This window comes from Telmatherina bonti, assembly GCF_933228915.1.
Source record: "Telmatherina bonti genome assembly, chromosome: 3".
Lineage (NCBI taxonomy): Eukaryota > Metazoa > Chordata > Actinopteri > Atheriniformes > Telmatherinidae > Telmatherina > Telmatherina bonti.
Window position 1 is genome coordinate 38,900,312 of NC_136621.1, and position 25,963 is coordinate 38,926,274.

The 25,963-nt window shown below is 41.3% G+C and overlaps 1 protein-coding gene across 1 annotated transcript in view; it reads left to right on the forward strand.

The window, feature by feature from the left end:
• Positions 1-23,964, forward strand: part of LOC306774979 (alpha-1,6-mannosylglycoprotein 6-beta-N-acetylglucosaminyltransferase B-like) — a gene marked incomplete at both ends in the record, with an annotated part of 197,786 nt that extends 173,822 nt beyond the window's left edge. Inside the window, 8 exons of the mRNA XM_079265180.1 lie at positions 4,099-4,232; positions 5,195-5,325; positions 8,946-9,104; positions 11,198-11,344; positions 13,088-13,204; positions 17,090-17,164; positions 18,110-18,393; positions 23,766-23,964. Of these exons, the coding sequence (XP_079121306.1) occupies positions 4,099-4,232; positions 5,195-5,325; positions 8,946-9,104; positions 11,198-11,344; positions 13,088-13,204; positions 17,090-17,164; positions 18,110-18,393; positions 23,766-23,964 (1,246 nt within the window). The remainder of the gene's footprint in view (positions 1-4,098; positions 4,233-5,194; positions 5,326-8,945; positions 9,105-11,197; positions 11,345-13,087; positions 13,205-17,089; positions 17,165-18,109; positions 18,394-23,765) is intronic.
• Between the last annotated feature and the right edge of the window lie 1,999 nt (positions 23,965-25,963).

Genomic DNA, 25,963 nt, shown 5'->3' on the forward strand with positions numbered 1-25,963 from the left:
TTTGCTGAAATTTAACACCTTGCAGTTATCAGCGCCAGTTATTTCCACAAATCCCATGAAGAGGTTGCAACACATATGGAGGGTTTAACAATTTTTTAACATTATAATGAAACAAAATTGCTGACATAGAAGAAATTGGCGATGTGATGCTGTCAGACTGAAAACCTTGTTTCCTTACTGCGGCAACAGAAAAACAAACAGCAGTGCCGGCACCGGCTGCAGAAAACGGCCGCTTCCTTCAATTCATTCAGCTTTATTTGTACAGCGCCACTTCACAACAATGTTGTCTCAGGACACTTTACATACACATCACTTCGAGCCAATTCATACATATCCTATAATAGAAACCAACTGATTGCATCGAGTCATGACTTGGATCCAATCCCCCATCCTGAGCTGCACGAGGCGACAGTGGGAAGGAAAAAACTCCCCTTTAACAGGAAGAAAACCTCCGGCAGAACCCGGCTCAGGGAGGGCAGCCATCTGCCTCGACTGGTTGGGGTGGAGAGGACAGGAAAGACAGATCAACATGTACAACTGCACTTATTCAGGAAGACCAGCGGGAAAAAGGAGAAATAAGTTAGAGACGGCAATAATGGCATATATTTATACATTAATATATCAGAGAAATAGAGCGAGGTACTTCTCAGTGCATCAGGTAACATCCTCATTGCTACATAAGTAAAGATTGGCTAGACTACCCATAACTATCAGAGCAATGAGCAGAACCTGGACAGTTGGGTCCCGTACATGCAGACTCCAACTTCAATCATGCAGTAAAGGAAGATATCGCAACGTTATCGCTTTGTTGCTTGTTGGAAGCTAAAGATAGTTTGCTGACAAGCAAAGGTCTTACGGGACATTTTAGTGTGGGACATTAGCTGTGTTTCCATTGCATCTAGAATTACACAGAAGATAAATATCGCAATAAAAACACCTACCTTTTGAAAATACTCCCAACTATCACTAAAAAGGTTTTATGATATTTGGTTTTTAGACGTTTCAATATAGAAATGTATCGCAAAAGTGTAACAAAAACACTTTTTTCACATTTACGTGTCCCCGGACGGGACGTTGGGGGTCGGGACCAGTTTATTTCTAGTAAAAATGACCCTGTGTGGAAAAACCAGTGAATTTCAGAGTTTTAGAATAAGAAAATGAAGTAGAAAAGCTTTGAAATTAGCAAATTCTTCACCGCAAATAGAAAACCCCAAATTAACACTACATGGCTGCCTTGCATAATCCGCAATTCTCGTAAAATCTTATCAGCTGGACGAGATTTTATGAGAACTGAGTCTTATTCGCCAAACATTGTACAATGGAAACACCTCCAAATAGCAATTAGTTTGTCGAAAACCTACAATTATCGATTTTATTTTGCAAAAAACATATAATCACACACACAGCTCTTGAGATATGCATGGCGTTTGTGTTAAAGCAGATTGATACATATATTGAAAGCATCCATACCAAGGTCAGTATTGTTTTTGTTCGATACCAGTGAGATGAGATTGACACTTCCTTGCATAGAATATTGATTCTTACCATTGCTTGGTTCTCATTCACATTATTTGGCTTTTTGCTTTTGACTTTATTTTTATATTCAAACAGTTTTTATTTAATTATTTTCTGACATTGAAAGCAACATTTTTATTTGTGTTATTATGATCATAATTATGCACGATAATTGAAGTTAAAATTATTAAATAATCATGAAACTTGATATTGTTATCGGTATGGACGAAACTTGCTCTGGGTTTACTTACCGTCAGATCAATCCCAGCTGTAAACAAACCCAGATCTGACTCTGTGATGTTCTCCATCCTTTCTTTCATCAGAGCTCCAATCAGCCTGTTTTATCCGCCGCTCGGCTCCAGACGGTCATTATGACCCAACGTCGTCTTCCTGAAACACAATGTACTCTGATTTAGAAAACTCAGAGTGCATCCACGCTGAGCGTGAGCAAACAACCGGAGTTAAGAGCGTCGCCATTGGTAGAGTAGGCTTAATTTATTCACCATTTACTCCCTGCATCAGGTAAAACAGCTCAAATCCAAAGCTGAGTTGTTTTCCTTGTCTGTTTGTACATTTCCCCACAGTCACATCCAAACACCACAGGTGACCCCCACGCCGCCATCGTTCCCTCATCCTGAAGGTCTGTGGAGCCTTGCTTAGCAGCCGTTTAACCCAGATTAGCCCCTCATTCTGATCCTCCACTAGATATTCAGCTCAGCTACTCCTCCACTGATCCTCTCTTCCTCCAGTCCTTTCTATTTTTTATCTTTTCTTTTTTCTTTTTTTTTTTTTGTCCTCCCCGGGGACCCTTATCTGGTGGCAGATATCCGTTGCCGAGCATGTGACATGCGGCAGCACAGGTTGGACCGTGGGAGGATGGAAAGCAGGGAAGATACAACCAAAAGCAACACTTGTCATTAATCATTTCTTTTGAGCTTTCTGTGTCTCGTGCAAAAATAAATCTCAAATATTTTCTTCAGGATTTCAACCTCAGGGTTTAAAGTGGACAATGTTGAGATGAGTGCATGTTATTTGTCATGCACTGTGTTAAAAAGCTTCTTTCTGAGGTATGATGGATAAAAACAGGCAGAAATATTGTCAAACACAACCTTTTCTAGCAGAGAGTTATACTTCATGATCACAATATTTTTTTTCCCCCATTATTTCTGCATTAAGTGCTTCAATGATGTATACTATACCCCCCAAAAGACGGGGGAAAGGCCAGGCGTGCAGGGCTTAATGGTCACCAGGAGCAGTCTGAAGCCTTCAGCTACTCGCTGAAACAAGCCGGGCTTCATGGATAAACACCTAGACGAACACAGCAACTGACAGAAAGGAAAAGTTAATAAATAAATAAACAATAACAGTAATGAGGTTTGCAAATCTTTCCCACATTAGCTGCAAGATTATTTTTCATAGCTAAATGAAACTATAGTCCGGTACAGCAGGAACAAAGGGAATTTAATCCATCATGAGTGGTGAAAACAGAAGATTATAGAGGAAATTTATCAGAAAAGTAGTTTTTTACCAGGCTGTGCCATCTTAGATTCCTCAGGGTACCTCCACGTCTACCGTTATCCTACTTTATACCCCATTCAGCATCAAGTAACCAAACAAATTCATTCCCATAAATAAATCCAACACATATAAAACATATTTTTCACACTCTCTGTAAATGTTTCCATTGAATCTACAGGGGGAGAAAAATGTGTTTGCATGATTTAGAAACAACCAGCAGATTTTTCTCCACTAAACTTGTCAGCTATCATGTTCCTAAAACGAAAACGTTTCCAAACCTGATGCATGAATCTCGCGCTATGTAGCTGCAAGGCTAGCTGCTAGCTTCCTGCTATCTCCCTGTTTTACCGTCTCTGAAAGATAGTGACGGTGCTGGGCTGGTTGGAGTGTTCACATCACTGTTGTGAGTCCGGTTAGAACTCCAAAGAACGAGTCGCTTGCACTGTAACAGCGTTTACTAAGCCAACTGAAGGTTCCAATTTGTCCTCTTTACACTTGAGATGTATTCTGGTTCTAGGACAGAAATGAAATATCAGCAACTAAATAATCATGCAAAATATTACAGTTTTAGCATAAATTCACAAACAAGCTTTCTATATGTGCATGAAGCTGCCTCAGTGCCACACATGATTTGCTCATGTGAACAGTGCATGGCATCAATTAAGGAAAAGAGTTTAGATTTCCACTGAATAAACTGTATTACAGACTTAGATTGAACTTACTGGACTTCACGCACAAAAACATCCAAGTGGGGTTACAAACAACTGCAAATAAGGCTTAAAGTGCCGAACTAAACGTCAAGCTTTTCTCCCCTCTGGCCTGGCAAGCTGCTCGCGGTAGTCCAGGCTCCGCCCCGTAAAGAGCCAGCATGTCAATCCTTTAGGCAGCCTTTTCTACCGTCTCCGTCCTGGAACACTGATTCCTCTGCTGCACAGCTCGGCTAACAACTTAGCGACTTTGGCGCTAAATTTAGCTAATTTTGCTTCTAGCATTCCTGGTTGCAGGAAAATGAACTCTTTCTTCAAAGTGTGTTGTAAACAAATGTGTCATCCTTTGACTTTACAGATGTCACATCAGAGTGATCGACACATTCGGGACTGAACCAGCCTACAATCACGAGGAGTATGCAACCCTGCACGGCTACCGGACCAACTGGGGCTACTGGAACCTCAACCCCCGGCAGTACATGACCATGTTCCGTAAGAGGAAATATTCTAAAGTTTAACTTCCTCACTTTTGTATATTAGATATATTTAGAATCATAACTTTGATTTAGGTACACATCCCACCATCAGATGAAGATTTACCCTGAAACACACACACACACACACACACGCACACACAGAGCTGTCATCAGTCGACAGTCATTCTGGAAACACTAAAGTGACTCCAAGCCTCTTTGTTTTCACTTCTTTGACAGGTCTGCCTGCTTATTCACATTCATTTGGAACAGTGTGTTTAATGCAGCTATTTTAAGCAACATGACAGCCTCTAGCAACGCTTCAAGCTGCACCCGTTCTTTCCCTCCTCTGTTTTCTGCTGCAAAATATGTCTGATGTGCCCTTGTAGCTGTCTGTCTCCTCGCTTCCTGGCTGAGACACTGACTCCTTCACCGTCTTCTGCAGTCAACTCCCAGCAGTGTTGTATAGGTGGTTCTCAGCAGCAGGATCATTAAGTCGACGACACATAGCCGACATAGACGCCCACGTTTCAGCGTCCAGACCTGTAACGAGTGACTCGAGCAGCAGGACAGTCGTTTATTACTTTGTCAAGACATCAAAAAAGTCCATTTCAGATCCTATAAATTGGCTGTGAGGAGGCCATGAGTACCTTGTTTTGCAGATATAAACGTCTACATGAGTTGATAGCTGAGGAATCATAAATAGTCGGGTTTGAATATATTTAATTTCTTGTACTCAAAGGAAAAACTTTCAGAAAGGCTCCTCCAGTGCATCAATACCTGTTTACACAGCTAGCTCTGTAACAGTCGGTGTATTTATACGTTCACACTCATGGAACCACTGAACCGAGGAACACAGGGCTTTTTTTTCTGCCTCTTTCTCTTCCTTTCATTTGCAATAAAACTCTTCCTTTTTTCTCTTTGTGGATTATTTTCACCCTGCTTGGCACTCTCCTACCATACACACACACACACATTCAGCCCACACACCAGACAACTCATTCATAGGCTTCGTTTCGGAGGAGCTGAACGAGACGGAGAAGAGGAATATTCAACAGAACAAAGTCAACAACATGGCAGTGGTGTACGGGAAGGAAGCCAGCATGTGGAAGGTACATACGCACATGTTTTATGGTTTTAGTTTTAAGTTAAGCAATCATCACAGTTTCAGTCTGGGAACATCTCCATGCAAAAACTGATTTATTTCCAATTAAAATGCAAAAAAACCCACTTTTTTTGTTTTTGCTTATAGTAGGACATAGAAACGTCCAGCTGTATTATTATCATGCTAATGTATGGAAACATGCATTTAGGCCAGCTGGCAAAAAACACAATGCAGATAAACAAACAAACATTTCAGAAATTCAAATGTTCTTTACTATGCAGACGTTTTACTCTCTAAAAATGTCTGTAAAAAAAACAAAAAAAACCAGCAGATGTCCTGGCATGGAAGCACCGGGATATTTTACCCTTAAAATTTAAGTACATCCAGTGTAGAAATGAAGAGTAAAATTAGTTTGCACAAATTTAGCAGCTCAGATTGACTGTATGTTTCTTTGAGAGGAGTTTCAAAGTGGCTTTTTTTGTACTGAAGAGGAATTTATGGCAAATATTTTGGGTCACAATGTAAAATGAGATCAGATGTTGCCCCCTGGTGGGGTTGCATAATGGATTTAAAAACCTAACATCTAAAGTGCCCTAAAACTTTACCAAATTCCCTTTTCTAGCAGTGTGTCTTTCTGCATTGACATACTCACTAATAATAAGATTAGAAAGTACCAACAATTCACGTCACAGATTATGACAGTATTTTGCAACAACTGGCTGTTTGTGTTGTTATGGTTGAATCTAAAGTTTTCAGCCTAAATTAGCTGGAAGTTTTCTGGAACTAAATATTAAAATATGGTTTTCTCGCTGCAGTCTGCCAGCACTGCAGCTGTTCTTTATGAAACGGGTCACAATAGGGCTTAAAATGAAAATATTCTAATCAGCAGAAGCTTGTTTATTGTCTGTGTGGTTGCTACGTGTTTCTGCAGTTGGTGTCTAAACCTGTTTTTCTCTCTTTGCTTTGTTGCGCTGGCTGGATTCTCTGCAGCTTCAGGTGAGAAGCTGTTTTATTTACCACATATTTTCTGTTGTTGTTCCCACAGCCCATGCATACCCACAGGTTAAAAAAGACATTTTTAAACAATTCAGATAAGGCAACATGGCAGCAGAGTAGTTAGGTTGCATACGGCATGATTCTGCTGTCAAACGCAGCATTCTGCAGTAAACACTGCCACCCCTCAGCATTTCACTTATACTCATAGACAGGGATCTTTTTATCCTCCATTACCTGACAGAAAGCCCAAGGACTGATGTGTGTTGTTGTCGCATAAAATCTAATTCCTTGTGTTGTTATATTAACAACACAACAGCTTCCTCATCACACTGTATTTTCCTGCAGATCTGTTGTGAAATTGTTCTGTCAGGATATTTAGGATTCCTGCAACCAGCAGCAAACATTACATAAGATAACACACCGATTAATTCTTAATCCTGCAAAGTTTGCCTGATTTAAATCTAGGAGAGAACATGCGTCTAAGTAAAGCACGGTTTGCTGATACGATGCTATTTAATAAATATGTGCACAATGCAATGCAAGAAATTATTCAAGCTGCCCAACAGACAAAGAGAAATCAGAACATCAACGTGGTTGAAAAAACCTTTGTCTGATAGTCTGCGTTACAGGGACTGGCATGAGGGACAGAAATGAGCAGGACATATTTATTACCAGTCCTATTTCAACGCATGTTGGCAGAGTTAGAAGTTATGTAAGCTACACTTTTATGCTCCTATATTTCTCCTGCCAATTCACGGCTGTTGTCGGCTGCACTTAGCGCTTAAGCTAATCTCCTAATTGGCTGGGAAAATCCTCACAGAGGAAATTATTGATTGCTGCAGCCTGCAGTTACAGCTCCGCAGGGGGGAGGGGGGTCTACAACAGAGGAGTACTGTAAGCTGATTAACACCAGCCGGCCAGTCAATACTGTGGTCAGGGTTATGCTCCATTCACGTGATTACGTTTTTGGGTGTCAACTAACTGTTGTGGTCTTATAAGTGTTCCCCTCTGGCTTTCTCAGCCAATGTAATATGTATATTCTTTAGGAAAACAAGCAGAAAGGCACAACCGAGATTAAGCAGAGCATTTAAATCATATACTTAAAGCAGGTTTAAAACAGAAATAATACTAAAAAGCGGCATGAAAAGGAAATATAGACTGTAATTAAAAATGTATCCTTAGTTAGTAGAAGATTTTAGTGGTTTTATGTAACGGCAAGCAGTGTTTTGTCACACTTGATAAAACAGATACAAACTTTCACACAGTTCAGTGTCTTTTGAGTTTGAGTCATAAATATTTGAGTCAATCCTCAGCTGATAACAAAAATAGGTGTTATTCTTTCTCTTTAAATATTAAAACTCATCAACTCATCAGTTCTGTGCGTAGCTTCGCTCTAAAATCCGACTAGACGACTAAGATGCCACCTCAGGTAACTGTTAGGCCACCGGAGGAAAAGGGTTGTAAAGTCTTTCTAGATCTACACGGATCACCAGTTTAAAGTGATTTAAAGTACAACTACTAATGTTACTTATAAATTCAATAATTAAATATAAGTTAATGAAGTATCTATCTGTAAACCCGATGCTAGCAGGAAGCTACATAGCAGTTCTAATCTAGTTCTATGCTAGCACTTTATTAGTTTTCAGATAATGTTTGGAAACTATGTCATATTTTATTTACAGTGAGATTATTTAAGGACTAAACATCAAGTTAATCAAGATTTTTCCACTGGAGCTGAAAATAAATCAACTCAGATTACCCATGTTACTTCTGCCACTTACTAAGCTAGCGCTACATCAGGAGTGTCCAAAGTCAGTCTTAAAAGGCCACTGTCCTGCAGGTTTTTGATGTATTCCTGCTCCAACGCACCTAGGATTTTATCAAATGGATCCAGGAGCCGAACAAGTTTTGCATAATAGCTGATTAATTGAGTCAGGTGTGTTGGAGCAGGGAGACATGGAAAAACCTGCAGGATTGTGGCCCTAAAGGACCTTGAAATGCCAAATTCTTTGAGTTCATATCTTTGCCTTTGGTGACAATGAACTGAAAATTGAACAAATTTTCAAACAAAACTCAACATTGAAAGAGTTCATTGCTGAAACGTTCGGGCTAAAAGTGGGAAAATTTAGCCGAGGCGAGCGGGGGGGTACATCTGGATCTGGCGCTCACTGGGAAACTACAATAAAAGTAATGATGTGGAACAGAGAGGAAAGAAAAAAGCTTAGCCAGGTGAAAATCTGGCTGGAAGTAGCCAGATTAAAGGCTGACTGAGTTGCACAGTTTTGTTATTTCCAGCTGAAAGAAGAGAAAAGAGGTTTCCTCGTCCCCTGCAGGATTTTAACGAATCAGAAAATGTACAAGCTATTTCCACACCAGAGAGGTGTTTTTCCTAAGATGTCTCCACAGTAAATGTAGTGTTAGATGTTGAGAGACACACACAGATTCATAAGACAGCTGCTGACACTGAGACAGCTCATGCAAAGATAACGGACAGAACAGGATCAACACACTGATGGTGCTCATGAGCACCAATTCCTTAAAGAAGTTCCTTTCTAGGGAATCCCCCCTCGCCCAGCGTTCATCCCTCACCTTCAGTCTCACCAACCCTTCTTTGTCCCCCTCATCTTTCAGCAGGGCAAGGAAAGTTTCCTGGAGATTCTGCACAGGTACATGGAGGTCCACGGCACCGTGTACTATGAGACCCAGAGACCTCCAGAGGTCCCGGCTTTTGTGAAGAACCACGGTCTGCTGCCCCAACATGAGCTGCAGCAACTGCTCCGCAAGGCCAAGGCAAGAGGAGAACATGACATGCCTGCACACCTCAAATCTACAGCGACACATAGATTCTTCTGCTAATTAGATTCAGTGTTTCTGATGGGCTTACTCTACTGTAGCATATCAGTGGTTTGAGGTTGAAGATGTGTGTCCCCTCTGAGTTGCCGTAGAGAAGGCAGCTTGTTGCCCAGGTTGGTGGAATTTGATTGGACCATTTTAAGCTTTTGTCATTGATCATGTGACTTGCACGTTGGTGACATTCGTTGATGGCAAAAAGATAAACAAAGCAGGTGTATTTCTACAAGCTCAGCTGCTACAGCTAGATTTACTTAAGGTAATGTTGGACTGGTGCCATTGGAGGTTCTCATCGACTTCCCAGTGATGGGATTTCACGTTCCAGCCTCTCTTCTTACCCTGAACGACAGGCTAAATGGGTTGCTGCCAGATAACTGGAAGCCATGGGAGAGTCTCGGCTTTGTAGCTAACACCTTGATGTTACGCAGCAAATGAACAAAAAGAAAATCTCAAGTTTCTCACAGTGTAAATGAGACTGTTTAGACTAGCTCAACCTCCACCGTGTCGTGAAGGTGAGATGATGATGACATTTTCAGATTGAAGACTTAATGTTTTTCACAGTAATTGTAACGTTAACTCATAAATATACCAGATATCCCTAATTTTTATATTATGTTAACGTTATCAGCAGCTGCTGCTGCTTTTTCTTCATGGCAACATGATGAGGATTTTGTTTGGGGAACTTTCCCCGCTTGAAGATGTGATATCCATCCTGCCACCAAACATTTCTAAGCCTCCTACGACTTGTAATCTTTTAATTCTGCTCCTTTGAAGTGCAACTGTAGATCAATTAAGTTATTGTAAATGTTGTAGTGAGGTAAATCAGGTAGCAAAATCTATTTTATAAAACATGGCTGCCTGACTCGAACACATAACTAGTTACTGAACTGGTTAGGAAATTGTGAAATCTGTGAGCATCATCCTTGAAACAGCAAGCAGCCAATTTACAGTCACTTGAAAACAGCAGCTAGCTTTTTGCCAACCAACATGGTAGCATAACGAACAATGTGGCGTTACTGAAAATGGCAAGTTCTAATTTATATAAAAGGCTGTTAGCAGTAGCCAGTTGCTAGCAGCTAAAGGAGTCACACAAAGTGTAAAAAAGTTTACTTGATAACAACAGCTAGCTTTTTGCAAACTAACATAGCATAACAAACAATGTGGCGTTACTGAAAATGGCGAGTGCTAATTTAAATAAAATGCTGCTAGCGGTAGTCAGTTGCTAACAGCTAACACACAAAGCATTCAAATGTTTACTTGATAATGGCAGTTAGCAAACAGCAGCTAACTTTTTGCCAACCAACATGGTGGCATAACGAACAATGACCAGTGCTAATTTAAATAAAATGCTGCTAGCAGTAGCCAGTTGCTAGCAGCTAAAGGCGTCACACAAAGCGTTCAAACGTTTACTTGATAATGGCAGTTAGCAAACAGCAGCTAGCTTTTTGCCAACCAACATGGTGGCATAATGAACAATGTGGCATCACTAAAATTAGCCAGTGCTAATATAAATAAAATGCTGCTAGCGGTAGCCTGTTGCTAGCAGCTAACACACAAAACGTTCAAACGTTTACTTGATAACGGCAGCTAGCTAACAAATGCTAGCTTTTTGCCAACCAACATGGTGGCATAATGAACAATGTGGTGTTACTGAAAGTTAGTTTAAATTAACTGCTGCTAGCAGTATCCAGTTGCTAGCAGCTAAAGGAGTCACACAAAGTGTTTAAATGTTTACAAACAAACTGAACAAACTCATGAATCCTCGTAAACATGAATCCCACTGCTTCCACTAATGTAACAGAGCTTCCTGGGGTTCACTTAACATAAAAGTGGATAACAAAATAGAGATGAGATTTCTCCACCCATAGATATCTGTGGTCCTTCTTTATTTCCTTTTCTCTACAGCAGATCAGAAGAGACATAAATCACTCAGCCTAACAATATAAAACCCTATGATGGTCTGTTACACTACTTTGCTGATTGTACTCAGTAACTTTTAATTACTAAATCACACTATCTACATTTTTTTCTAGCTCTTCATTGGCTTCGGGTTCCCGTATGAAGGTCCAGCGCCACTTGAAGCAATAGCCAATGGATGCATTTTCCTGCAGCCAAAGTTCCAGCCGCCCCACAGCTCCCTAAATCATGAGTTTTTCAGAGGAAAACCCACATCTAGAGAGGCAAGTTGATCATGTTTACTCCTTCCCATTGTCAACCTCCCAAATAGTCACATTTATCAGCAGGGATGCAGAAACTATTTTCCTCAAGGATCGCCTTTATGCAAATTCTGAAAAGCTGTGGATCCCTTACATATTTATTTTTATGATGCAATTGTTTTTAGTGTCATTTTTGAGGCATGTCATGAATTAAATGGTGCGGGAAAATCAGGTTGATAGACATGAGCTACACTGTGTAGTTCCCACAGACAGTATATAAGAGATGGGCGGAGCCTCTGTTCCGTCACCCATAGGGTTCTGAAGAGCTGATCTGAAGCTCATTGGACGGTTCCTACCATCGCCATCTTGGCAGTGTCACGCATTTTGTCTCTCCTGGAAGATACAAAAATGGGAAAAGAGGTGGAGCTGAGAGGGGGGGGCTGTGAGCGTCATGGTGGATGATTGACATTGAGCGAACTCCGAGCTGCCTGTAGCTAAGAGCTAACCGAGCTAACCTGGAGATAACAGGAGCTAACCAGCAAATTAGGGTAAGCAGGCTAAAGCTAAGTCACACCGTTAACCTGCTAAAAACCACAGTTATTCTACATTCTTACTTGAAGCGGGAGATTGTGTCCCTATCTATCAAAAGGACACGCCCCTAAATATGCAGAATTTCAAGATGAAATTACTTCTAAACGGAGGAATTAGAAAAGAATTCACTCCCCTCACAGTTGTCACGAAGGTAAACCTGATCTATTAAACCTAAAATGTTTTTTGTACCAGGCTGTAAACATGTTTGTTTCTGCTGTAAACATGTTTATTTCTGCTGTAAAGTTGGTCTTTTTAACATGGGAGTCTATGGGGAGTTGCTCTGTTCTGGAGCACCTAGTGGATGAAGGGGGAACTGGAGGTTTTGCAACTTCGGCATAAACTTCACTTTTAATCACTGGAGGTTGCTGCTTGGTATTTCCACCAGCTCACTGACCTCACTAAACCACACAATTCAAGAATGGAAACAGTTTGGATGCACAACATGTGGCCTAATTAATGGTGTTTTTAAAACATTTTTACTAAAGAGGCATATTTTAAAGTAAAGCAATTTCTTCTCTTTGGCGCCTTTTTAAAAGATAATTTCAGGCTTCTAAAATGCAGGGTGCATGTGCACAAAATGTCCAAATAACAAATTTAAGTTGATGCACATTTCTGTGTCAGCATGGGCTCAATTTCAGTCACACTGGCTCTGGGCATCCAAAGCCTAAGGGGCCCCCCTGTGCTCTTTGGGGGAGTCCCTTAGAGGGTCAGGGAACCCAGGTTGGGAACCACTGCTTGAAAAGGACCCGATTCAAACACTAGATTAACAAACTTTATTTTGTAACACTTGAAAAGGATCTCCATCATATTTTTAAATTTTAGGGTATAAAATCAACATTTGTAGTTTTTAATGGTCTCATTTATTTTAACAAAGGGACTGTCGCAGGGAGGGAAGGGAACAAAAACTTTTTTTCTATTTATGTGCCGCCTCCAGCGCTACATGGCAACACCTGCGTCCAATTGGACTTGCACCAGTCACACTCATCTGTGACGTCCCCTGTTGTTTGATTTCTTGCTTGTGTTGCTCTCACTCTCAGATGTAAGTCGCTTTGGATAAAAGATATTTACTGATATATAACTAGTAGCATCATCGCTATGAAGAGAAGTTAAACAGATATGAGTATTTTTAATGCATTATAAGCCCTTACGGATTGAACTTGTCTGTTTTTTCTGCAGGTTTTCTCCCAGCATCCATACGCAGAGCAGTACATTGGCAGCCCACACGTCATGACGGTTGACTATAACAACTCTCTTGAGTTTGATTCTGCGATCAAAGAAATCATGAGGACCAAGGTACTGATATGACGGCCATGTCTTGTCCTTCAGCTGGTTAGAGGAAAGGTGTGTGAGATCAGGCAGATGATGATATTATGAATCTTGTCTTGGCTTCGCCGTGTCTGTGTTGTCAGACGAGGTTTAGTTCAGCAGCTCTGGCTGACTGCACTGCCTCCATCACCTTTAAGAAAGGGCTGATGGACCACTTTACCCTTCACTGGAGGCACAATACCTGCACAAACACACACACACACACACACACACAGATTAAGATATGTTCTTGTGCTTGCACTTATCCAAGCACACACAAACACAGCTGAGAAACAACCGTATCAGCACACACGCCTCAGCAGCACATTACAACCATTAACATCAAGACACACGTATGTACACACACTTACACACACACACACACACACACATGGAAACATTGTGTGTGGTGGAGGCTCATGCTCAGTCATGCAGGACAAAGCAATCTCTGGCAGGCTGACAAGTCCTCATGTTCCAATAAATCCCCTTTCCATATCTTTCTTTCTGTCTTTTCATCCCTGGTTTTTCTCATCCTCCGTCCTTCATCTCTTCTTCCGTCCACGTAATTCTATTTTCTGCCTTTATTTCTGTCTCACTCCTTCTATTCTAATCATCCAGATACCGTTCATAAGTCATCCTGTTGAATTAGCCTGTGTAATCCGTTGCAGTTCCATATCATGGTTTATTGAAGCTCCATCACAGAAATTTCTGGATTCTCACTGGAATCATATGAAAACAGCCTGAAGCTGCTGGTTTTTATGTAATCCACCCCTAAAACACACACACTCACACACACACACACACACATAAATGAAAATAGCTTCTAATCAATCTGTACAACAAAGCTGATGATGCTGTGAGGACTCACACTGCAGATCTCAGGCCAGGGAGCAACTGTTTGCTAATCCATCCAAGCTAAGAGCCCGTCGCCACGGCTACACCTGCATGTGACAGCTCGCTCTGAGTCACCCTGCCGCTGCAGCACAGCTAAAGGAGTAAATGTAAAGATTTGCTGACATGTATTGTTTTTACTTTTCTGTCCCTCTCGTCCACGTTTATTCAGATTACCATAAATTTGATCAGATTAGTAGTTTTTAAATTGCATCATCCCTTCATTCACACTCCTCGACATTTCTTACCTGAAATTAGGCGAGTTTTATTCCACATGTGGTGAAACGCTGGACTGCTTCCATTTACGTATGAGAATACAGTTCAATCAATCCCAGGTTATAGGGATGGGAATCTGACAACAACTCACGATTCAATTCGATTCCGATTTCTGGGGTGGCAATTCGATTTAGAATCAGTTCTCAATTCAAACTGATTTTTTAATAATAATCATTACACTTAAGTTACAAAAGGTGGTAATTTCCTAAGTAACTTCATTCTTCTATAAGCTAGAAAGCACTGAGAAATTATTAGAGCCGATTTGATTTAAATTGTGACGTGTACAAAATTAGTTTTGCTCGTCATTTTTATTTATTTTGTTTTATAAAAAAAACAACCCAGTAGCCAGACCATCATTCTGCTGCTATAATGCCCAAGAAGACAGGTAAAAGATCAATAAGACAAAAGAAATTACAATGTATTATTTTTATTTATTTGAGAAAAAAAATTAACAAAAATATTGATTTTAAAATTATGAAGCAAAAATATCTAGATTTTTTTATTTTTTCTATTGGATTTCCATCTCTAAAGGATTAGATATTTTGTTTGCATTAAGATGTTTAGATGTATTAAGATGCATGTAAGCTGACCTGTATCTGGTTGACTTTAAAGCCCAACCAGGGACTGGAGATGTGAATTAGCTTAATGCTATATACTCTAAACATCAATGGTTCTTTATGTCATTTATGTTTCTTTGCATTTTTCCTGATAAACCAATAAAAAACAAAAAGACAAGCTACTCAGATCTGAGTTTTTCTCCTAAATAGTCCAGTTTTTATTTCTGTTTTTGAATCTTAAAATATCAATAAAGGCGAAAAGAAAGTTTTATTGAACCAACTTTGGATGTGGAGGGACATCATGTAGAAGGGAAGAGGTGAAATACTTTAAGAACTGCTTGTTTTCTGTTTTTATTTATCCAACGGTGTTGGTTTATCTGTCTGGCTGTGAGCAACATAACTCAAAATGTTATGGACAGATTGTGACAAGCGATTAGATTTCGTGGATGATCCGGATCATCACCTGGAGCCGGGATTCTTCAGCACTCTGATAATGTTTTTGAATTATCTTAAAACTTGTTTTCGGCAATCCTCTAAGTTCGAGCATATGTCTAGGACTGTGTTACACCCCTGTAGGGGGTATTAATGCAAAACAGACACGATGTTTCTGCTGCCGTGTCCGCCTGGTAATAGACGAGCAGGAGAAAACGTTTCCGCTTCGTTATTTCAGACATCGTCTATTCAGACACAATCAGCAAGTAAAACTCTCAATACAAACTTTGAAAAGAACAGTCATGATAAAAGCAACATTCAAGCCATGGCATTTTTAACATTTTTAAAGCATCTTTCCATTGTTATCTATAATTTATAAGACCAGAGTAGTCGATGACAGGCAACCCGATCAGTAATAATCACTGCATTTACTTGGTTATGATTAATTAAGAAATGATTAAGAAACTTTTTTCCTTTTTAATTACCATTATAGATCAATGCAATTTACTTTTCACCATATAGTATATTTTTGGGGGTTTTTTTTGTTTTTTGTTTTTTTTTTTCTTTCTGTATTTTTGGACCGCGTCTTTCTGGCGCGGCCCGGAGTTACATGACCTTTTTTTGCCCTCGACCTCCTATGATTCTATTGTATCTCTGTTCTTATCTATTGGAAGGCAGCGCTGTAATAGCTGCGTGGCCTGAGCTTAGCTCAGTTCTGTTTTGCTTTTTTGTCATGAACGTTACCTGTTTGTGTGTCTGACCTCGGACTAGCTGGCTTGAACTCTGAATTTCCTCTCGGGGATGAATAAAGTATCTTTGGTTTGATTTGATAACAGTATCCAGTTTCACATCAACACAAACCAGTCTATCCATTACACCTGCAGCTTATAAACGCCCCCATAGCATGATGCTGCCTCTGCCGTGCTTTACTGTTGGGATTGTGTGGGTGGGTGGCTGGCCAGGCCTGCTGTCATCCTCACATAATGCTAAATAACTGGAAGTAATTGGAGCCTGGAAATCTTATTTTTCTCACTCTAGTTCTTCAGGGTGTTGTTGTTGTTGTTTTTTTAACTCTGTAGGAAGAGAAGCATCTTTCATTCTGCAGTAAAGCTCCATTTCTATGATTCTTTGTTTGTGTTGTCATTATTCACATATAAATGGACATCGACTTGGAAAAACAAATTAATTTAAATGATTTTAGCAGAAAGCTGCCACATAAAATCTTTAAAAAGAGCCTTTCTGAATGCATTGCATATACAGCTGTTAAATCTGCTAATCAGCCTTTTAAATCAGCCTTGGCGTTGTGGTTTCAGGCATTTTAAATTCAACCAGCTTAGTCTCAGTCTGTCAGGGTGCGCCGAACATCTCGGCATTAGCGAGAAGCACAAAAGATATATCATTTTCTATGCTCTGAGCTAATTAGGCCAGTCAAAAGTAAACCATAGTTATAAAACTGGTGCATCACAGCATGTGATGATGTATTGGTATGCAAATAAAGCCTAATAAATTCCCAAGCAGCGACACACTGTGATTAGGCTTTGCAGGAACCTGACAACAGAAACATTCATATGCTGGAATTAACAAGCAGAAGAAGCAATTTATTGCAGCTAATCTGAACAATAAATCAAAAGCAAAAGCACACTTTATTATACGCAAAATGTCACAGCAATAATTGGATGGGGGCTGTGTTTGTGTTCATTTCTGTGTGATTTTTCAGGTGGAGCCTTACCTGCCGTATGAGTACACTTGTGAGGGGATGCTGGAGAGAGTACATGCCTACATACAGAACCAGGTAAGGTCCAGTTTGTGTTCAGATGTGGACCGAGTCCTGCATAAAACACACGTCGAAATTCTCACGACCTTTCTCGCTCTCACAAGTTCAATCTGCTCAGAATATCTCAGATTCCCCGATTCTGCTCAATTTTTCATGATTTTTCATGATTCTAGAGCCAGAGAATCGTATATGTGGTAGTTTCTATGTGTGCAGTAGTCTATTCTCCACGTATGCTGGGTCAGAATCGATTACATGCTAAGTCTCATAACGAGCCGAGCCCTTTGCAAGCTGCCCTTTGGCTCTAAAGCAGACAGTCCTAATGAGGAGAGAACAAAAAGAGCAGCCGGGGTGATGCTAACGAAGGGGAAACATTCCTTTCTTCTCTTTAATTATCAGAAAAACTGTAGAAATCTCTTCACTGCTCCTTACAGAACAGCTGATGTGGCCGAGAGTTCAGCTGAGAGATCCATCTCATACTCATCTGATGGAGCTGATTAATCAATACAGCTGTTAACACCAGCTGTGGATACTTCTACTTCCAAACCACAGCTGGACTTCTCCTCAGATCTGCTCTTCAGAAGGCGTTTTTACACTGCGTTGTTTGTAGATGCGGACTGGGTGCGAAGTGGTTCCAGTAAAACCTGTTTCTGATGTTTCTTCGCTTCTGTTTCACATGCAGCTGTTTCTTTATGCTTATGGCACATGCTTTAGGTGCCTTCAGGCAGCTTGTAGAGGGACGTACAGTTACCGCTGAAGCATCTTCACTCCTGTTCATGCCGGATTTATCCCATACAGCTGTAGATGCATCTGGTTGATTCACATTGTTAAACTTGAATATATATCTCATCAACAGCAAGGCAAACAATCTTTTCAGACCTTTAAGTGCTTGCCGTAGCTTTGCATTGCCTGTAGAGCAGTTCTCCCATGATGCCTTTTAACAAAGTTTGTCATAACTTCCACCAGGACTTCTGTGCACCAGAGCCTCCCTTCACTCCAGCCAACATCTCCAGGCATGTGTCTGCTGGTGGCAGCAGGGCGGTAGGACCTCTGTTTGTGCCCTTGCCCAACTCCACAGCCGTGGTCTGGGCATCCAACGCCACGGCTCCCAGTGCCTGGCCTCCTCTCAGCTCCCTCCGGCTGCTTGTGTCCCAAGAGGGCCAGTCGTGTGTTGAGGCCTGCCAGTCGGCCAGATTCATCTGCGAACCTGCTCATTTCCGCTTCATCAACAACAAAGAGGCTCTGCGTGGGTAGGTCCAACGAAAGTCACCAAGATATCTGCAAATTTACAAGCTAAGTTGTATATAGAGCTGAAGTGGAGGTGTGTGTGGGGGGGGGGGGGGGGGGACTGAAGTAGATCTGCATTAACCAACAGAAAAGCGAGGAAGAAGTTCTTCAGGAGGTTTGCGTTTGCATTTGCACAGCAAACCATTAAGCCTCATTTATGACGTGCATCGCACATGCGGACAGAGGCTTCTGCATCTTCTACGTCAGGGGTCGGCAACTCCGGCCCTCGAGTGCCGCAGTCCTGCAAATGTTAGGAGTTTCCCTGCTGCAACACACCTGATTCAGATCAATGGCTAATTAGCAGACTGTTGCAGAGTTTAATGGCTTTCATTATGGTTTTTTTTTTTCCTGTCTGTAAAGCGTCTTGAGATGGCATTGCCGTGATTTGACGCTATGTAAATAAAGTTTAATTGAATTGAATGTCAAGCTCTGCACAAGCCTGCTGATTAGTTCTGATGTGTGTCAGGTGTGTTGCAGCAGGGAAACTCCTAACATTTGCAGGACTGTGGCACTCGGGCCGGAGTTGCCTACCCTTGTTCTACGTGCATATTTCAGTGTGTTATAAAAGCTACCAGATGTAGCACAGTGTGCAGTACCACTGGGAACCACAGGGGGCAGTGTTGCAGGGTGTAGCTCACAGATGACCAGAAAAAGGAAACAGAGAAGAAGACGCTGTGCAGTATCATCTATTGAGCTACGACCCCCAAGATTACATGAGTTGGTTATCTGGCACCCCCCACCCCCACTGGATGTGTCATCTATCAGATGGGTCACCTTGCAGCATCCTGTAAATGCACGGCTGGAAAACTGTCGGAATCGTCTTTAATAAGGAGGATAGAGTGGTTTGGGGTGGATTCAGTTCACTGCTGTGACAACACACCAGAAACCAGCTTCTCCTGACAACGTTGATGCTAATGTTGTCACTGATCTGGAAAAAATCCCATATTTACTTTATAAATATTGGCTTTGTTGGTTTGTTTGTTTTTTTTAAATTACCCCCTGACCCCCTGATCCCACCCCAGTATTGGCTAAAAACCACGCCCATCTAATGCATGTATGTTGAAAGTGATGGATGACCATGTATGATACAGATATACCTATTTATGTATGGTAAGGGAGCATAAATAAGGTGTTACATGTTAAAACTGACCTAAAAGATACTTTCATTTTTTTCATTTTCATTTCATTTTTATTTATTTCATTCGAAACAAAATGGCTTGAATGAAAAGGAGCAGAAAGAAGAGCAATCTTATGATATCTGCCCCTTAATTTCCTAATCATCCATGTAACAATATTCACATACAACGTCCAGTTGTTCCAAAATTTGCATTAAATACCCATTACATTCCTTTCTTTTAACTGTTTTGAAAGCATCTACAGATATTCAAAATGTAACACCATCATGATTACTCACAGTAATTCACATTATGCCTCTAACTCTTCATGAGTCTTTAATATTGTTCTTTTTATGCTTTTCTTAAACACATTGATTGTTCCTGATTCTTTAACTTCTTTTTGAAGCTTTCCCCTCCGTATGCTCCTCTGTAAGTCTCTCAGGATAAAGTTTCTTCAGTCAGACCACCCTCCAACCAGTGGGAATTACAATCCTTTCTACGTTTCTCTCCTTGGCTGATCTTTAGACTGAACAACACAAACCAAAGCGGAGTCATGCTGTCTTTCTTCACTATACCACCTCTCTGCTGCTCGTAAAGCAGCCAAAGTGCTTTGTTGTTAGAAAGTATTAAAGGTTTAAAGGTTTTCTTTGAGCAAAAGTAGCACTATAGCACCACATCGATCCGCTATCTTTACCTGGTAAAGTGGAAGGTCGCAGAAATAACAGAACTTTCACAAAGCGGCGTTTGCCGTCTCATCTTCGCTCGGTCGTTGTAGAAGTTTGCGTGTAGTTTGAGGACTCAGCTTGTGGGAGAAAATCAGTTTTCTGGCCTGTCAATAAGATTTAAAAAGATAGTTGGAAGCATAGAAGGGAGTATAGTTAGTGAAATGGTGGATTCTCCAGCGATGCCGAACAGACTGACAGACCGATTGGACCTGCTGAATCGGCTGAAAGTGACATTGACGAGGTCGACGGTGCAGAATGTGGATTATACACAGAAAACACAAGAGAAACAGTGTTCTACTGATGCTCTGACAGCTACTTGTCAGCTTGATGTTTCAGGTCCCTTAACTTACATGCAAGTTATTTTTAAAGCTGCAGCTTTGAACCAACGATATCCAGACTTTGGTAAAACGATCGTTTGACTGCATTTACGTAACAGTGACAGGATCACTGGCGGAGAGAAAGTAAAGCAACGAAGGTGTCGTGTGTATCTGGGTGTTTTCAGCTGGAGCTACGTCAGCCTGTAGGGACAAGCCTGAAACACAGAGGTAGTGTGTATGGAAATGACAGCCTGAGTGATCTGTGTTGTGTGTTTGACTTGACACTTGATGGACACATTCTGGGGACATATAAGACTGGAAAACCAGGCTCTTCACACTCACATACACTCACACATCTACTGTACTACTCTCTGAAAGAGAAAGCCTGCTGGTGTTTGGATGTCTTCTCCATCCTGACTTCTTTCAGCACAAACTCTGTTTTACTGTCTTTGTGTAACCCTACAGCGCTCCTCCATTTTCTTTCTGTTCAGGTCCAGGTCTTTGTACATCAGGTCTGTTTTTTGGTTTGTTTTTACCCGTTTTAAAGGTTTCCCAGCTTCCTTTGTCACTTCTCAACTCTTTAGTCCTTCAACTTTCTTTGTTCTCTGTCTAATTAGCATCTGTAGCACGACAAACGTCCTGAAATCTCTTCGTTTGTCTTCTGCTTTTCATTTAGTTTGAAATACCACATTTACGCTTTCTGATTTCTCATCTTAAAGGCCCCATATTATTTATTATTCATTGTGTAAAGCTTTTCTAACTGTCATATATGTCTCCATCTCCTGTGTTTGAGGGTCAAATTGAGAAAATCAGAAAAACTACATTCATCCCCGATGGGCAATGAGGAGGGCAAAGAGCGGCATGATAAGCAACAAAAAGCTCAAACACAAAACAATTCAACAGAAATAAATCATAGCAAATGTCTGATCAAATGGGTGAGTCTGGGATCTTTTCCTTTGTGACCTCATGAAGGGAAATAACCACTCCCCCTGGCAGTGCACTGCAAAAACTCAGCCTTAAAAAACAAGAAAAAATATTTTAAAATGAGGTAAATGTTGCTTAAAATAAGGTAAATTATCTGCCAACAGAACAAGAAACTTTGGCTTGTAAAGACTTCCCAAAACAAGTAAAAATACTCTCAAAACAAGAGGAATTCTCTGACATAAAAACTAAGAATTATCTTACCTTTAAAAAAAATAAGCACGTGTGTACTCAGTTTAAGATTTTTAATCTAACTTAGATTTCAGGTTTTTTGCAGTGTGGAAACTGCCATCGACTCAAAAAGCTGCATCCTCGTCCTGAGAAGGGTGTGGACAGACACAGAAACAGTCTGTTCGGGGTGGTGCTCACATGCATCCTGCTCCAACACACCTGAGATAAATGTCTGGATAAACTCGTCCACGTGTCGTTCAGCTCTGCAGACGCCTGGGAACGAGACATTCATTTGGTTCAGGTGTGAAGGAGAAGGGATGCATCTAAAAGCTGCAGGATAGTAGATCTCAGGACTGGTGCATCCCTTCTCCAACACACCTGAATCACAGGACTGGATTCCCTCATCTCTTCTAGGTCCGTGCACTTTGGAGCATTTAGACTACGTAGGCTTCAGAGTATCCCTAAGTAGTCTGCACATCTCCGAATCTGTTTCCCAGCCCACCTAGAGTACAAGAATCACCCATAGAAATACCATAGTGTTGCCTAGCAACTGCAGACAGGACAACTATCCACTTAAAGTGTTGCCATTTTTTCACAAAACATATTAAAATATTTAAAAGAAAAACTCTAGACGGACGTTTAACTGTGGGTCAAATGGAAAACACGTTGAGGAAACGGTCCAGATGAGCTCTCCTCAGGCTGAGACACCTTGTCCAGGTAACTTCGCCTTCAGACCTGCGAAACAAGTGGATTTGTTGTCATTAAGTCAGCCACAAGCCGATGCTACTGCCGTCCCAGCTTATCTGCTCATGGTGGTAAATGTAACTAAACATCATGTGATTATTAAAACCCAGCTGATCACAAAGTCTGACGATGAACATAGACCGACGCTGCATAGCTAAAAAATTTCCTTTCAAAGTGTGAGTTTGTAGGGATGATTAAAAGGCGCCTTCCAAGTGGGACAATGCTTGGCTCGCCACTACGAGGTCTGTAGCGGAGGAATTCGCTCTTCAAAGTGAATCGACACTCTGGATTTAGACACATCATGCAGCTCTGCAGAGGCCTGCAGCCATCAGGTGTGTTGGAGAAGGGATGCATCTAAACGTTGCAGGACAGTAGATCTCCAGGGCCGGCCTGATGATGATGGACCTTTGGTATCCAAATGAAATTACTGAAAAGCTGTCAAATTAAAACAGAATAGCTACAGAATAGCAGAGTTGTTGCATTAACATGCTCCAGCCAGGACTCTTACGTCCTCTTCTCAACTATTACTTAAAGGTGGAGTATGTAAGATTTCAATATTTTCTAAATAAATTAACTACTAAAATAACTACAATCATAATTAGATAGCTTTTTGAACATGTAAGTTCCAGTCTGTTCATATTTGATGCGTTATTAACTTACAAGGTTAATTCATGACAAATGACAAAATGCACTTTTTTTTACTGGTAGGCAAACATTTAAGAAGGGTCTTTGTCATTAATTAAACTTGTAATTTGATAACACATCAAATATGGAGAGACTGGAACCTACATGTTTAAAAAAAAAACTAATTATGATTGTAGTTATTTTTAGTTCTTTTTTTTTTTAAATATTGAAAATCTTACATACTCCACCTTTAAGGTCCCATTGGCCAGATAAAGATCCAGGGGTGATGGAGCCTTTTCTGTTGCTGCTGCTAACATATGGAACATCCTTCCCCTTCACATCAGAGCTGCTCAATCTGTCTCTGATTTGAAGTCTGTCCTTAAAACCCACTTCTTTGCGCTACATTTGGTCATAACTGAGCTTTTTCTCATGTATTTTAATTTTTACTTTTATTTTAGATTTTTATTTTGTTTCTGGACGTTATTTATTTTTTAATGTGCAGCGTTTAGTTTTAATTTGTGGGGTGTGTTGTTGTTTCATTGTTCAGCACTTTGGGCAGAAATGTGCTTTATTAATAAACTTGAACTTGAACTTGTGATTACTTGTGATGACGTTGTCATTTAGGCATGTACTCAGACCACTCCGTTTCACCCTGCAGGTTAGAGGTGCAGTGCGAGGTGATCGACTCGGAGGTCAACCACATCCTCCCGGCCTTCTCCGTGTTGCGTCGGGAATGCGGCCTTCAGCGGGAGCCTTTACTCTTCAGCTGTGCAGGACGTTCCTCTAAATACAGACGCCTTTGCCCCTGCAGGGACTTCCGTCACGGGCAGGTGGCGCTGTGCACGGACTGCTTATGAACACAGGACGACCTGTCGACAGACATGCAAGTAAAAGACACTTTGGAGGCAGTTTGAAGAGATGTTGGGCTGTGACCAGCAGACCAGAAATGCTAGCAAGCTTTCACATGAACCACCTGAGATATATAAAACACAACTTCTCATTTTAGACGGCATCTTTATAAGAATGGGACTGTGGGGGCTTCAGATGTCTTGGCAACCTCAGGTCGGTATCCAAACTCCTGTCAGCGCTTAGAGAAGGGACGATGGACACACGGAGCGTCTCTCCTTTTAGTTTGTCCCCTCCTGCAGAGATGGACCTTCATCAGCCAGAGTCTGAGGCAACAGAGGCCAAACATGCAGGGCACGGCACAAAAGTATTTTTCAGTAAATGCGCCTTCAGAGCTCTCAGATGGATTTTTAAAGAGTTTGCAAGGCTTTGTGATGGAAAAACCATAAAGAAATAAAAAAATCTGAATGGATCAAAGTGTTGCTTTCCTCTCTTCAGGTTGGAGGGTTGCCTCCACCCCCATGTGCTGCAGAACTTCAACCGTTCATTCAACCAGCCGTCCATCATTCCACCCACACCTCTGCACACATTTGGTCGCTTCCACCTGAAGCTGAAGGTAAGAAGGGAGGCAATGAGATGGATGAGGACATATAAAGCCTATGATTCCTTTATGTTTGACAAAAGCTTCCATTAAATCCTCATGTTTAAGTCCCAAACGAAGATAAAATCATCATTCCCATCTCACTTTATACCCATTACTATTGATTACTTAGAGAAAAGTCAATAAATGGCCTTTTTTGTCATCCCACACACCAGTGTGGTCTGATGCTTTGAGCTGCAACACTGCACCAGTACTTTTCCACTCCGCAGGAGGGATCAGTAAAGCTTGCTGCCCTGCTGAGGAGGTAGAGATGTGCAGCCTGTTGCTGCCCTTTCAGAAAGCACAAAGCAGAATAGAAAAAGAGGAAATCATCAGTCTGTGTTCTGCCTTTACAGACTCTACACGAATCCGGAGCGTCGCTAAATGCACCATCGAAATCCTTTTTAGAAGGTCTTCTCGAATAATAAATCACCTCATCGGAGTCCTGGAGCAGAGTTAGTGAGAGACATACACACATACTGATGCACAACAATGTCACTGAATGCTAAAAAGTCATCGATCCCAACGACTGAGCTGCAACATGTCCATGGTGCCTCGTAGCTGCTGCGATAGCTGCACACTCCCCATGCAAGGCTTTTCATTTGTCCCTTTAATCTGCAGAAACAAACATCTCACTCATCCCTTCTCTCTCCTGCAGTTTAAACGTGTACATCTGCTGAAACACTGCCTCACCGGCGCCTCACCGGCGTTAGTATCAACATCATGGTTACTGCTTTATCCAAGTGAGGAGGTGCATCAAACACAGAGGGGTGTGCTGTGCAGAAAATTTAAGTAATTATCATCAATATGTAGAGAAAAGAGGACTGAAGTAGTAGAATGATGAGGCGAGCAAACAGCAGTATAATTTATCAGAACGTAGATGTTACAGTAGAACCAACCAGCTGATTGTGAGTTTATTTATTTCTTCTGAGCGAACTGCTAAAAAGACATGGCATCCTCAGCAGGGCTTGTTGTTTTGGGCAGCTATGACTGTCAGCAACAGACTTTTTCCTGAACCACAGCACCGTGTATCTGGTCTGGTGGGGGGAGGCATTCAGGTAGTGGGTGTTTAGAACAGCGTTTCCCTATCCTGGTCCTCTGGACCCAATGGACCCAATGGACCTCTGGACCCACTGGATCCTCTGGACCCTCTGGACCCAATGGACCCACTAGACCCAATGGACCCTCTGGACCCTCTGGACCCAATGGACCCACTAGACCCAATGGACCCTCTGGACCCAATGGACCCACTAGACCCAATGGACCCTCTGGACCCAATGGACCCAATGGACCAACTTTTCTGCGATGGAGCCAATAGAAACAGACTGGTTTGAAACACTGTATCGAGGCTTCTGCGTTCATGTGACCAG